Source organism: Salarias fasciatus, chromosome 5 (genome assembly GCF_902148845.1).
Source record: "Salarias fasciatus chromosome 5, fSalaFa1.1, whole genome shotgun sequence".
Taxonomy (NCBI): Eukaryota; Metazoa; Chordata; class Actinopteri; order Blenniiformes; family Blenniidae; genus Salarias; species Salarias fasciatus.
In genome coordinates this window covers 7823336-7838425 of record NC_043749.1, presented here as the reverse complement: position 1 = coordinate 7838425, position 15090 = coordinate 7823336, and the positions used below count along the sequence as shown (strand labels likewise).

The 15090-nt window shown below is 42.7% G+C and overlaps 1 protein-coding gene across 3 annotated transcripts in view; it reads left to right on the top strand.

The window, feature by feature from the left end:
- Positions 1–15090, top strand: part of slc2a9l2 (solute carrier family 2 member 9, like 2) — a 132821-nt gene that overhangs the window by 5537 nt on the left and 112194 nt on the right. For all 3 annotated transcript variants that reach the window (XM_030092455.1, XM_030092454.1, XM_030092456.1), the window contains one exon: positions 12475–12576. In XM_030092455.1, coding sequence (XP_029948315.1) covers positions 12475–12576 — 102 coding nt within the window. The remainder of the gene's footprint in view (positions 1–12474; positions 12577–15090) is intronic.

Sequence of the window (15090 nt, the reverse complement as noted above, 5' to 3'; positions counted from 1 at the left end):
TTTTTCAGTACATGGCTCCATTCATTGACCTTCAATGCAGTCAAGTCACGTTGTACCCTCTGTAGAAAAACAACCCCAAAACATGATGTTTCCACCTCCATGCTTGACTGTGGGTTTGCTGTTGTTTGGATCGTGTTTCCAAATGAATGTTCTCTTGGTGGCAGATGTCCTGAGTGCCTCCAGATCATGTCGTACAGTTTTAAGCTTCTCCCTCATCTTTCTCGTTATCCTCCCTCCACGAGGCCAGATCATGGAGCTCCAGACCGAGGACAGTTTATGGTCATTTTGTGTGTCTTCCATTCCCAATAATGGCGCCGATAGTTGTCACGTTCTCACCAGGCCTTCTGCTGGTGGTTTTCTAGCCCATTCCTAAAATCTTCTCCCTGACATCTTTTCACAGCTCTTTGGTCTTTGGCGCTGTAGAAGTTTGTATGTAAGAAACTGGTCCCTGGTGCAGGTGTGCTCGATACAGAAGACGGTTATACTCAGGAGGATTGGTAATTGGCTGATTGTACAGTGCTGTGTTCTGCATGAGCGCCAGCCAATCTGTGGAAGCCAGAATTCTGGCTGAGTTGTTGGGGATCAAATACTTATTTCACTCAATAAAATTCACAACATTTTATAACTCTTATTTAGTGTTGTTTTTTTTTTTTATGCATTTTTCCACTGATATTCTGTCTGCTGCCATAACCAGTGAGCTGCCATAAAATATAGTCTGCTAATTTCTATCAAAGTGGGCAAACTTACAAATTCAGCAGGGGATCCAATGATTACTTCCCCCACTGTGAATATATACATGTATAGAGGGGTTCATGTGTCTTTCCCTTAAAGACACTAAAATTTCAAATCATTTGCCATGGGAATTCAAGATGTATGACTGGGACTCTTTACTTTTATGTTCTTGCTGTGTTGATCTTTCCTTTTTTTCACTGTCATGCACTGAAATATGTGCATGTGCCTCAGTGCTGAGGACTTTAAGCCAGAGGATGTAACATGCTATAAGGCCTCTTGAGGACTGAGTTTATTTTTTCTTCCTCTTTTCCCCTGTTGTGTCCCAGTTGAGAAGCTGACTCTCTGAATCCACCCCATAACCTCGGGGGTCACAGTGGGGGAAGGAGTAAACAATTATATGAATCTTTGCACACATGGATTGCTTAACTGGGCACAGCAAGTGCAAAATCAAATGCCATCTGAGCACAAGGATAAACACATGCTTTAGTATTCTATACGCAGTGTCATCTTCAGAGGGCCTTTCAAGGTGTGAGAGGATGCCCCCCCCCCCCCCCCCCCCCCCCCACTTCAGTGAACTCGACCACATCTCTCCAGTTAATAACTCTTCTGATTAAATCAAAGCCTTGAAGATTTCTTCTTCTCATAAATGCTGTCCAGGTTCCACATCTGGCTTGTGGCTTTGGACGCTATGACCTACCATATTAATAATTGCATGTATTAACAAGCAGGTACATTAAAATTCTCCAGGCTTCTTGTGTTTGCCAGTCTGTCCAAAACGATCTAATATGGCACTTTAACTTGCTCGATCATTTGTTGAGGTTTTTGTAAAAACTTTTTTTCTTGACTGTAGTTCTTTTAGTCCTTAGCGTCGTCTTTTCTGACCAGAAAACTCACTAGCTCTTCAACTGGCACCTTTTTGCAAAAACCAGATGAGGCACCAGGAGGGGGGCATTCATTTCCAATCATACCTGAAGTGAAAGCACCAGCTGACTGACGTGTTGTTTGGTACATCAACCCCTCCACCAAACAGATGCACCCGCCCTCCCTGTGAAAGCCACTGGTCTACACTATTTTTGTTATTAGCACTGGTCTCCTCGGTGATTCTGTGTACTTAAAGCTGTGCAGTAAAGAAACAAACCGTACAAACAGCGTGCAAGAAACTAAAGTGTCAAAGGCTAAATTCAAGCTCTTGCTGATTGTTATTTTAATATCCAGTCCACTAACTGCTTGATTTAGCAATTAGTCACATTAAATCAGTTTTTTATGTCCCTTGAAAGAAAGAAACTACCCAGGCCAGTCATGCGCCATTAAAGCACACGACATGTAGAGGACTATTTTTTTTATTTGTGCTCATAAACTAATTGCCATACCTCTAAGTGGCGGTGCATTATGATGTGTGACTAATTCTGTTTAACGGGAAAATGCCCCCCCCCCCCCCCCCCCCCCCCCCCCCCAAACAGGCACAGAAAATCTCTCTATTAGCATGTTTATCTTTGTAACACTCTTCAATGTACACCCTTGAGATGGTAATGGCGAAACAACTCCATGGTTGGCGGCACGACGCTGTACCAACACACACACTGTGGCGTCTCTCTCAGTGTGTGTAGGATTAAGCGTTAAGCGGACTCCTGGGAAAACATTAACATGAAAAAGCAAGTGTGGTAAAAGAGATACCGGACTACATTTATATGGTAACACGTAGAAATGGGAAGAGAACAGGACATCACTGGAGAAGGCTCCGATTGATCACATAAAACAGGCAAATACTGCAAACACACACACACACACACACACACACACACACACACACACACACACACACACACACAGTTTCACCACCCCCTACATCACACCTTTTCAAAGCTCCTGATGGCTTTGAAAATAATGTCCTCATTGTTAAATAAATATAGACATGCAAAGCAACTTGTCATATCTTTCCGGCTTCACACTTTCGAGTTGCTCTAAATGGCAACAACATATTTCAGTTCATTTATTTTTCTCCAAGAGCAGCTTAAATCAGATTTCACGTCAGGATATGGGAGAGTTTCTCCATGAAGAGCATGAGGACATTTGAAGTGTTTAATTTATCTTGAATCTCACATCAAGTGCTGACGTTTTGGTCATCAATAAAAAAAAAAGAGTCTAAATTAAACATACCTTATCTTAGCTTCTGTCTCATTGCATCTTACTTCTGCCTTTTCTACATCCTTATCTCAAAAACACCTGTCTGCTCCCAGCAGTGACTCGCCAGTATGTCGCCCTTTAGCATACCAGAAGTTTACTTTTTTAAATCTCACTGCTGTCGATGAGCAAAGTCCTTTATCCCCAATCGCTCAGGTTGTGTCAGGAAGGAAGTCTGGTTTAAAACTTGTGCCGCAAAACAATTTCTGTTCCATACTAAATCATGTATGATGTGTTAAAGGGCTTTGAAATAGTCCCATATCACTTTCAGAGAGCTTTATTCAGAGCTCCTGATGGCAAATGTGAAAAAGCCATTCACTCACCGACCACTTGCACACATCCATGTAATCCAATGAAACAGATCCGTTCACGTTTCCCTTGATTTGTCATAGAAGTGTTTCTGCTTGTTGCTCTCTATCCAATTCATTTTTGTTTTCACTATTGTTTCCTAATCCCAGAAGGCATTGATCTTCATGCCTGCCTGTGTACAACGTTCCACCTTTTTGAAAGAAAGTTGTTAACGACGACTGGTGCTCATGCTTGCTCTCATGGGAATTTCACTCGTGTTGATTTCTCGGATTCTTTTTCTTTCACATGCTTGGTCGACATTGATCTGTACATCGCAGATGGCTGTGCATGAATGTGCATGTGAGATGAATGTGTTATAATTGGCACTGCGGATAGAATGGAATTGAAGTCAGCTGATTTGAACGTAGTATGTGAAGCTTTTAGTTTTGATGCTGTGTTGTTGAGCCTTTGAGAGTGCAAGCAGTGAGGTGTGTGTGTGTGTGTCTGTGTCTGTGTCTGTGTCTGTGTCTGTGTGTGTGTGTGTGTGTGTGTGTGTGTGTGTGTGTGTGTGTGTAAAATAGCTTTACGCCTTCACTTTTATTAATTTTGCATAGTTCAGATAAATTCTTTAAACTTCGTTTTGGGTCTTCACATTGATTCATCACTGTCTTCATCACTCACCTAGTTTTCTGTTATTGCCGTTTCCCCCAAAAACTTTGTATTGTTGAAACATAACAATTTGTATGCAATTTTGCTGTCACTTTAGTTTGTTTAATTATGGGGCCAATCAGTGGAAAAATATAACATTTTCCATCATTTATTTGAAACAAATCCTGAAAGAAAACAGTTGGGATATTATCTTGAAGTAAAAGCGTGGATTAAACAATAATAACATGCAATTCTCATATTTTTTTTTTTTTTGGGGGGGGGGGGGTGTACTAAATTTGATTTGCAAATAAAAGTAATCAGTTTGGTGCTGCTCAATAAATAGTAAATATTTGAATGGTTTAAATGCTGAGACTCTCTGAAAGACCCTTTGAGGTCATTAAGGGTTTTCCTTAATTTGTTTGCTTTTCACTGATATATTTACTCATTTTGATGAATTCAGTTTATTATTCAGTTATTCAGTTTATTTTGGGGGGGGCATGCCTTGTTTTTTGTGTTGTGTTCAGAGGTTTGGGTGCTTGTTTTCTTTGTGAGATCTGGCAACACAGGCAGACAATCAATGTGTTTTTCACTTTTTGTGGAGTTTTGGATGGGAATTTTCATAGTTTTTTACTTTTAAGTAACTTAGCATGTCATGACATTACTTAGGTGCTGCAAAGCAAATTGAAAGATAAGTAACATAACACTTGATCATCACAACATTCATGTGAACATGAGAGCTCAAGAGAAGAAAACACCAACATATGGACACCTGCCCCATACTCGTTTGTGTCAAAACATATTTTTCCTTTGTGAGGTTCACTTTTGTAGATTTTCTACACATGGAATTCATGGAGATTGGTTAAATATATTGCAGAATCACAACTTCCTGTAGACTGATTTCCTATCAAACTGTCTTCGCTAGGAATTAAAGGATAAGTTTGGTTTAAACAGTTTTCACATTGTTTATAGAACGAAGTAGAACAATATTCTCACCCAGAAGGGTTTTCTGATCCGATAAGTGGTTCGGGAGAAATTTAGATCCAAAGTCGAGCTGCAGACATCCGTATACTGTGAGCCAATGGGGCATGTGTGGCGCCGGCTCCCAAAACGGCTTTAATCGTTCAAAAACTCATTAGTTTCACCAATATTTCCTCATGGTCCGCACACGCCACTCCTCCACCACAGCCCGGTGTCACAAAATACATGCTGTTGCGGTTTTACAGATCTCTGAAGTGAATATGGTGATTTGGATGTAAACTGAAGTACATTCACCAAGAATGAAGAAGGAGATCTCTGAACTGCAAACATTTGCTTCTTCTTCTTTGGAGCGGGTGGCGACCAACAACTTCGGTGCACAGCGCCACCTACTGTGTCTCTTGGTGAATGTACTTCAGTTTACATCCTAATCACCATATTCACTTCAGAGATCTGTAAAACCGCAACAGCATGTATTTTGTGACACCGGGCTGTGGTGGAGGAGTGGCGTGTGCGGACCATGAGGAAATATTGGTGAAACTAATGAGTCTTTGGACGATTAAAGCCGTTTTGGGAGCCGGCGCCACACATGCCCCATTGGCTAACAGTATACGGATGTCTGCAGCTCGACTTTGGATCTAAATTTCTCCTGAACCACTTATCAGATCAGAAAACCCTTCTGGGTGAGAATATTGTTATACTCTGTTCTATAAACAACGTGAAAACTGTTTAAACCGAACTTATCCCTTAAAGGTGCCTTAAGGAGTTTGCACGTTTCATGCGAAACAACGGCCCCCTGCAGGCCTTGGACGTAACTGCAGCTCAGTGAAACACTCGTGCCTGTGGCTTGCGTCCATGTACGTGCACAGAAGAGGGGAACTCCTTCCTCGCTCTTTAAGTTGCGCTCGAGTAAAATTTAGGCTTCTTTTGCCTGGTGGGGTCTGTGCTGGAGTTGTGGCAGTGCTAGAAGCCGGTCTTTTCTCACTTTCTGGAAGCTCCATCCTCAATACTGCTCAGTTGTTGCTCGCTAAGCATCTGGCGGAGTAACGGCGAACAAAACGAAACCTAAGGAAATCAGGCCAGTGGGAGTGCGCATTACGTCACATCATCTCAAATTCTCCCCCAAAAAATGCTGGTGCCGGACCGGCACTGCAACTTTCAAGTGACAATTTAGCGCTGTTAGAGGTACTTGCAATGAATATGTCAGGGCACATTGTACACATCATTGAATATTTGTAACATATTTATCGTGGGAAATAAGTATTTTTAAAGTTGATTAATGCACCTTTAAATGACCACAAAGGCAGAATTTCCTTTTAACCGTTTTGGATTTTCTTTCAAAATAAAGTGTCATGTAGACCAACTTAATCTGATGTTTATGTCAAATGCAGTTTTCAAATCGAAAAAAAGCCATAACCCTAATTCTCTAATTAATCTTAATTCTAAAAAAAACATCTTAGTCCTACATTAATTAATCATGATCTGACAGCCTTAATTAGTATATGTGGCATACATATTCATGCTCCATGATTTCATAGCAATCATGTTTTCTGGAGCTAAACATTTTTTTCGGTAACACTTTACTTGAAGCCCCCCTGCATAACACATTATAAGTACATTCATAAAGCATTATAATGCCATTATAACATGTGTAGCTGTAGTTATAAACATTCATAGATGATCACAATGCCAGGACCAAACCCTAACCCTAACCCTAACCTTAATCCTATGCTGTATACTGCTGTATAGTGAGTTATAAAGCATTGTGATCATGTATTAGTGTTTATAACTACTTATAATATGTTATAAAGAGGGGCTTCAAGTAAAGTGTTACCTTTTTTTCATTCATTCATTATGTGAAAAATGTTTCTTTAATCACAAATTCACACTGATAAATTATGAGCTTAATGTCTGATATTTTTACTGAATTTCTACTGCATTCTTAACTAAGCGCCACATGTATTCTAACATCTATAAAGAGACTGTATGAATTAATTATAGAGAACAGAAAAGAACCAGACAATCCTTCTCTAAGATTATCGCCAAAAACGGTAATGCTTTGTTAAGTGTTGTGGACAGACGGACTGATCCCTCCTGAACTGCAGCATGCATGATGTTGCCTCCCATTTCACTCCAAATAATACAGATAACACTGAGACTCAGCCAGTTCTCTATTAATTCATCCAAAGTCAGAGTTATATCAAATATTGAAGTGAGAGTTGCTTCACTGACCTACTGAGAAGGTCATCAGTGAAAAGTTAAATCTGAGAAGTTGAGAATGTCGGTAGGTTTGGGACACGGCTTGTCACTCAGGGGTGATGCTGGGTCCTGAAGTCAGAGCAGTTGAGAAATGTTGCTTTGGACTGTGCAGCTGACATTATCAGCACACACACTGCACTCAAACCTTTGTAAAGATGTTTTTCTTCACTGTTGAGCTCCAGATGTACTGCAGATAGCTAACAGCTCTCTTCAGACAGACACTTTTCCAAAAGCTCTAAGCACAGCACTTTTCAAACAGTAATCTGAATACATCAGTGATTAATGGTAATATTAATATCAAACCTGCCTTTCGTAGATAAGGGTTAGGGTTAACGTCATGCTTCTGTATCACAAAACAAATAGCCCAGTGTTTTTCAGTCTGGATTTAGATCAAATCAGAGTGTTGCTCTACGTGAGCGCTGACATCCAGACTCTTTTAGTATTACTGGATATTAGTGCTGCTTTTAACGGAGTTGACCACAGCATACTGCTGGACACACTTGAAAAGTGGTTGGGAATCTCTGGCACTGCATTAAGTTGGTTTAAATCTTACTTGTAAGATCGTGACCATTCTGTGTTGATAGGTAATTAAGAATCAATTCACTTGTGGGGTTCCTCAAGGCTCCATCCTAAGACCTCTTTTATTTAATATCTGCATGCTCTCTCTTGCTCACATCATGGAACATTCCAGCATCTCCTGTCATATTTATGCCGATGACATCTCTATATATCAGTTTGGTAACACTTTACTTGAAGCCCCTCTTTATAACACATTATAAGTAGTTATAAACACTAATACATGATCACAATGCTTTATAACTCACTATACAGCAGTATACAGCATAGGATTAAGGTTAGGGTTAGGGTTAGGGTTTGGTCCTGGCATTGTGATCATCTATGAATGTTTATAACTACAGCTACACATGTTATAATGGCATTATAATGCTTTATGAATGTACTTATAATGTGTTATGCAGGGGGGCTTCAAGTAAAGTGTTACCATCAGTTTTAGTCCATGACCATAGTCCCTTGTCCCTGCTGAGGTAATGCAGAAATTAATGAGTGGATCTCTCAGAACTTTTTAGAGAAAACTGAGGTAATTGTTATCGATTAAACTGGTTGTGTTGACTCCACTCTATATTGCATTGCATATTATAAATGCTTTAACCTGACTTGCTCTGAATCCAAACAATATGAGCGATTAGTTCTCTTTTTTCTCTGATTCTGCTTTCATATGCCCCACACGGTTCCACTGTACACTCAGCCTGCAGGAACAAGGTGCACACACACGCTGTCAGTCCATCAGCTCAATAAAGTGCTTCTAGTGTTGGAGTTAGGAAAGTGCTTGATTTAACAGACAATCAATATATAATAATAATAATAAAAATGGTGTGCATCCCTACTGTGTATAAAACTTACATTTACTTCAATTTATTCAGCTTCTGAAATGCATTAGATTGAAAAAGCAATTCCTTGAACTTCTTTCCCCAGCCAATGACGTTGAACTCCACTATAGCATAGATTTTGTTATTCTTCACATAGCATCGTAAACGTTAATGCCCCCTACATCCAACACTGCAGCAACCTCAGGATGAGCCTAAAGCACAGAAGAGTCGGATCGTTCCTATAATTCTCATCAGACCACCTAGTCCTGTATAGTCACCATCTTCACATCTTAACTAATATATTATGTGTTCTTTTTGCATATAGAAGCTGAACCCATGCAATCAGCCCGTATGGTTTAGATTGTGTTTACTACCCACAATTAAATTCAAAGAGCTGCACATGAATAATCTTTAAACGGAGAACCGAAACCAAGTGCTGTACATGAAGCCAAACACATTAGCAGTAAAAGGCTACAAAAATCATAAAGCAATAAAAATGAGCAAAGTCACATGCTGGGTTGGAAGCCAAATGGGTCACAGACACAGTTTTAAAACCAAGCAATGAAGCAGTCGGTCTTCTGTGCCGACTTACTACGATTTCTACGAAATCTACGATTTTTGAGCAGTAAAAGACCAAGCTCTCTCTCCCTGAGCTTCCTCTGAAAACAGAATACTTCCAGGAGCAACTGATCAGCTGACCTGAGACACTGAGCAGGAGTGTAGGGATGAATCTCTTCAGAATGGTAAGACACGGTAGTTGAAAAACAAATAGAATCTTAAAGTGAATGCCAAAATTCACAGGCAGCCACTGAAAGGAGATGCTCCCTTTTACCATTTGGTTAAGAGACGAGTAGCCACATTTTTAATTAACAAGTGACTTGTAAGATAAGAGTTGCAGAGACGAACGGTGCATTACAGTGATTCAGCCAAAACATGATCCTGTAAATGTTTAATTACTCTTTGAAAGTGTTGCTCTTGTCTAAGCTCTATGTTTGCCAACGACTACACTGTAAAAGAGGTGGACTTTACTATAGTGCCAATTTGATCAATGTGATCCAAAAGCCAAGATACAAACTAGTGTCTTCAGATGGGTTTTTTTTTTTTTTTTGTTGGTAAAATTGAAAAATGTTAACAATATTGAGACATAACTGGAGTGACTGAGGGAGAACACATCTTTGTTGTTCAGTTTTGTATACATATTTTTATTTCTATATATCTAACTGATCCGCGTATCAGTAGAATGATAGCGTTAGCTCCTGCTACAGGTGCCAAGACTCGGAGAAGGCCATTCTCATCCTGCTGCGTGGATGTTGATCATGACAATTTGCTTTAGCCGCGACTGCGTTGCTCTGTCACTGTCAGTGTTTGAAACACTCAGACGCTGTGCCTGAAGGAGTCACTGTGAAGTGTTGTGTGCCGCCACTCCACAGCCAATCAAGTGTTCTGCAGTTTTTAGATTCCACGTGTTTAGCTCCAATCAGTTTGCTTGGCATTCGAGAGCGCAGGTTCTGATAAAGTACCCAGCAGCAAATGGAAAACCCTGAAAGCACGGAGGTGTCAAGATGATTAGAGCTCAGTAGGGGCTTGAAGAAATGTCTCATCACCACATTTCCTTTTGCCAGGACTCGAGTCTGTTGTCAGTCATTTTTCTCACTCCTGTGATGGCACCAAATCAGAGGAAAGCCAAACCATCTCACCTGCTTTGTTATACAGTTCATTTCACCTATTTTTTTTCATAGGTTCCATTAGCAAATGTAGAGATTGGAATTATAGGAAAGCTGTTGTTTCGGCCGAGGCTGTAATGTTCTGGTTTAGCTAGAGTAAGAGCTCTCTCCCTAAATATAACATTATTTTGTGTGTGTGCGTGTGTGCGTGTGCGCGTGTGCGTGTGTGCGCGTGTGCGTGTGTGTGTGTGTGCTGATTTGAGGCTTAATAAGAAGTGGCCTTTTGGAACATTACTGGAGGCGCACTCAGGCTTGCCAGATTGAACGGGTTTCCACCCAATTGGGTTTGTTTTTTTAACATGTTTGGCTCGAAAAACAATATTCTGTTGGCGGGTTGATGCAAAATTAAGGCTTCTTTTTATATTAGATGGGTTTTCATTGAAAGTCCAGAATAGGCATCAGGAAAATAATTCCCAAAAAAGAATAAAAGTTAAAAACTTTAGATGAAACCCACTGGATTAAACAATATAAAATAGCAAACAATTGTTTATATTAAAAATAAAAAAAAAAAAAATATATATATATATATATATATATATATATAGAGAGAGAGAGAGAGATAATAATGGAATGAAAAAAATAAAACAAATTGCATTGTTAATGTGATTCACATATACTCCCTGTGACCATGTCCATATTCTTCCGCCTTAGAAAGCTGATGAAGGTGAAGTCTTGCACTGCACAGGGATAACTGGCTTGTGGCGGCCAAGCGTTCATAGCGACGTCACTTTTTGATCCTTCGATGTCGGCTCTTCCTGTCATTGTGAAGCAGAATTCACCAAGCGTTGGATTGTTCACCCCCTAATTGGAAACGTGAGCTGGGATTAGACCATCGTGAGACAGGTTAGCTTTACCCTACTGATGATGTGTTGTTGCAATAGTAATCCTGAAGGTGAAGTCTTGCACTTTGAAACAGTAATCCATGCTTTTATTACATCTTGGCTGGAGTCCTGTAACACACTTATGTTAGAGTCGGACCGTTCACCCTCACACGTCTCCAGTTGGTCCAAAACGCTGCTGCACGACTACTAACTGGAGCACGTGAAAGGAAAGACATAACTCCCATCCTGGTCTCCCTCCACTGGCTGCCCGTGTATTTTGAAGTTCATTTTAAGGTTCTTTCATTTGTTTTGAAGTCTCTGATTACTCTCGCCCTGCTCCATAAATAAAGTTGAGTTAAATTACATTTCATATTCATAATTAAACTTAATTTGTGGTTTATGGCTGGAGGTGTGGTGGATATAACATGTGGTTGTGTTAATGTTTTGGTAACCATGTGTTGCTACCCGACTTTCTTGAGGACCTGAATAAATGGAGTGTAAGTGCAGCTGAACTGTGGGCATCATGTTGGCACCGTGGGACACTCCATTACTCTGAAGCACAGTGAAGCATGCTGGCATTGCTCTGGAGAGCGTTGTAAGCCGAGTACCCAGCGACGGCGGATCTTGAGATTTTGAAGTGAAAAACTCTTTGGCATGAATAAATCCTGTACATTGCAAGGGAAATGCTGTAAATGTCGCAGCAAGGGACTGAGGAGCAGAAAATATCAGCTATGACACACCTGTAAAAACTGAACATTTTTCTTTTTTTTTTTATTTTGATGGAGGAAGTAAATGATTTTATTTTCTGTCACAACCAAAGTAGGCTGAATATTAATTACAGTCTATAATATCCTGGTGATATTCATGAGCCAAAGAGAATGATAACAGTAGAACATAACCCGACAACACTATCCTCCCTCCGCTATTCATTTGTTGGTTCAACCTCTTCGTGAGCAGCATTTAAATCTTGGGTGAAAATAACACATTTGTGCTCCTCGATGTGTATCTTATTCAATTAATACCCTGCACCATCCTCTAGTTTAAATGTCAGCTCGGCACACAGGGTGCGCAGTAACGAAGTCGTGTCATAAAATCCGCAAGACACGCTCATCCTCTCATGGGAAAAAGGATTTCAATTAAATGACAAAGTGGCCTTTCCTCTTGTGTGACCCGATGAGAAACTTTATGATTTTAACCCTTCCAATGGCACGACTCTCTGCAATATGTCCTTTATGCCTTTTGTGTGACCTACAGTGTTGAACTGACTGCCTGGAGGTCCTCACACTTTCAGTTTTGTTGTGATTTATTTCCTTTTCCCAGCAGCTTTTTGATTTAGAAGCACTTTCATGTCCTGGAAATAGCATGAATTTTTAAATAATTGTCAGTAATGTACTTCTTTTGCATATCTGTTACTGCCTGTTTTATGGGTAAAATGTTCTTTCCTTTGCTCTGTGTCATTAGCAACCAGTCACAGCCTGCCTGTTGAGCGCTGCCTTCTTTGGGGCCCTGGGCTCGTCCTTCCTTTACGGCTACAACCTCTCCGTGGTCAACGCGCCTGCTGTGGTGAGTCCAGCTGTGGAGTTCCTTTGTGTTACGCCATGTGAGAATCTGCAATGACCTCTGCTGCCAGTGGTGCTGCTCACGTTCATTGTTTACTTGCAGATTTAAAAAGGTAATGCAGCTCATTCTGACATAAAAACTCACAAGATATTAATCAATTTACCTTATGTAAAGGTCACGGCTTGGGGAACTTAATGGTTTACGTTGAGCTTGAATAATACTTACCTTCAGAGAACTGCATAGAGATAAAGAGCATTGTAATTCATCCATCCATCCATTCATTTTCCACCGCTTATCCGGGGCCGGGTCGTGGGAGCAGCAGTCTAAGCAGCGATGCACAGACTTCCCTGTCCCCAGACACTTCCTCCAGCTCTTCCGGGAGGATCCCAAAGCGTTCTCAGGCCAGCCGAGAGACATCATCCTAGGTCTTCCCCGGGGTCTCCTTCCGGTGGGACGTGCCCGGAACACCTCCCCAGGGAGGCGTCCAGAAGGCATCCTGAAGAGATGCCCTAGCCACCTCAGCTGGCCCCTCTTGATGTGGAGGAGTAGCGGCTCTACTCCGAACTCCTCCCTGGTGACTCAGCTCCTCACCCTATCTCTAAGGGAGCGCCCAGCCACCCTACGGAGGAAGCTCTTTTCAGCCGCTTGTATCCGGGATCTTGTCCTTTTGGTCATGACCCAAAGTTCATGACCATAGATGAGGGTGGGAACGTAGATTGACTGGTAAATCGAGAACTTTGCCTTTCGGCTCAGCGCCTTCTTCACCACAACGGACCGATACAACGACTGCATCACTGCAGACGCTGCACCGATCCACCTGTCAATCTCACGTTCCATCCGTCCCCCACTCGAGAACAAGACCCCGAGCTACTTGAACTCCTCCACTTGGGCCAAATTCTCTCCACCAACCTGGAGAGGGCAGACCACCCTCTTCCGGTCGAGGACCATGGCCTCGGATTTGGAGCTACTGATCCTCATCCCTGTTGCTTCACACTCGGCTGAAAACTGCCGCAGTGCATGCTGTAGGTCCGGGTTCGATAAAGCCAACAGGACAACATCATCTGCAAAAAGCAGAGATGAAATCCTGTGGTCCCCGAACCGGACCCCCTCCGATGAACAGAACCGGTGACAAAGGGCAGCCCTGCCAAAGTCCAACATGCTCTGGGAACTGGTCTGACTTACTGCCAGCAATGCAGACCAGACTCCTACTCCGGTCATACAGAGACCGGACGGCCAATAATAAGTGGCCCCGGATTCCATATTCCCGAAGCACTCCCCACAAGACACCACAAGGGAAGCGGTCGAACGCCTTCTCCAAGTCCACAAAGCACATGTGCACTGGTTGGACGAACTCCCATCAACCCTCTAGCATCCTATGGAGGGCATAGAGCTGGTCCACTGTTCCGTGACCAGGACGAAAACCGCACTGTTCCTGAATCCGAGGTTCGACTATCAGTCAAATCCTCCTCCCCAGTACCCTGGAATAGACTGTCCCAGGGAGGCTGAGGAGTGTGATCCCCCTATTGTTGGAGCACACCCTCCGGTCCCCCTTTTTAAAAAGGGCAGCCACCACCCCAGTCTGCCAATCCAGAGGCACTGTCCCCGACCGCCACGCGATGTTGCAGAGACGTGTCAACCAAGACAGTCCCTGCGCATCCAGAGACTTAAGGTACTCGGGGCGAATCTCATCCACCCCCGGTGCCTTGCCACCGAGGAGCTTACCAACCACCTTCAGCTTGGATGATGGACGAGTCCACCTCTGAGACCTCAGCCTCTGCTTCCTCCACGTAAGACGTGGCAGTGGGATTGAGGAGGTCCTCGAAGTATTCCTTCCACCGTCCAACAATATCCCCAGTTGAGGTCAGCAGCTCCCCACCTCCACTATAAACAGTGTTAGTGGAGATCTACTTTTCCCTCCTGAGGCACCGGATGGTTTGCCAGAATTTCTTCGAGGCTGACCAGTAGTCCTCCATGGCCTCCCCGAACTCCTCCCAGACCCGAGTTTTTGCCTCTACAACCACTCAGGCTGAAGTTCACTTGGCCTGCCGGTACCTGTCAGCTACTTCTGGAGTCCCACAAGATAACAAGGCTCGATAGGACTCCTTCTTCAGCTTGACGGCAGCCCTTACTTCCGGTGTCCACCACCGGGTTCGGGGGTTGCTGCCACGACAGGCACTGAAGACCTTACGACCACAGCTCCGAGCAGCTGCTTTGAGAATGGAGGTGGAGAACATGGTCCACTCGGACTCAATGTCCCCAGCCTCCTTCGGTATATGAGAGAAGCTCTCCTGGAGGTGGGAGTTGAAAACCATGCTGACAGAGGGTTCCGCCAGACGTTCCCAGCAGACCCTCACAATACGTTTGGGTCTGCCAAGTCTGTCCGGTTTCCTCCTCCGCCAGCGAATCCAACTCAACACCAGGTGGTGATCGATCGACAGCTCTGCTCCTCTCTTCACCCGAGTGTCCAAAACACGCAGCCGGAGGTCAGATGACACGACAACAAAGTCGATCATCGAC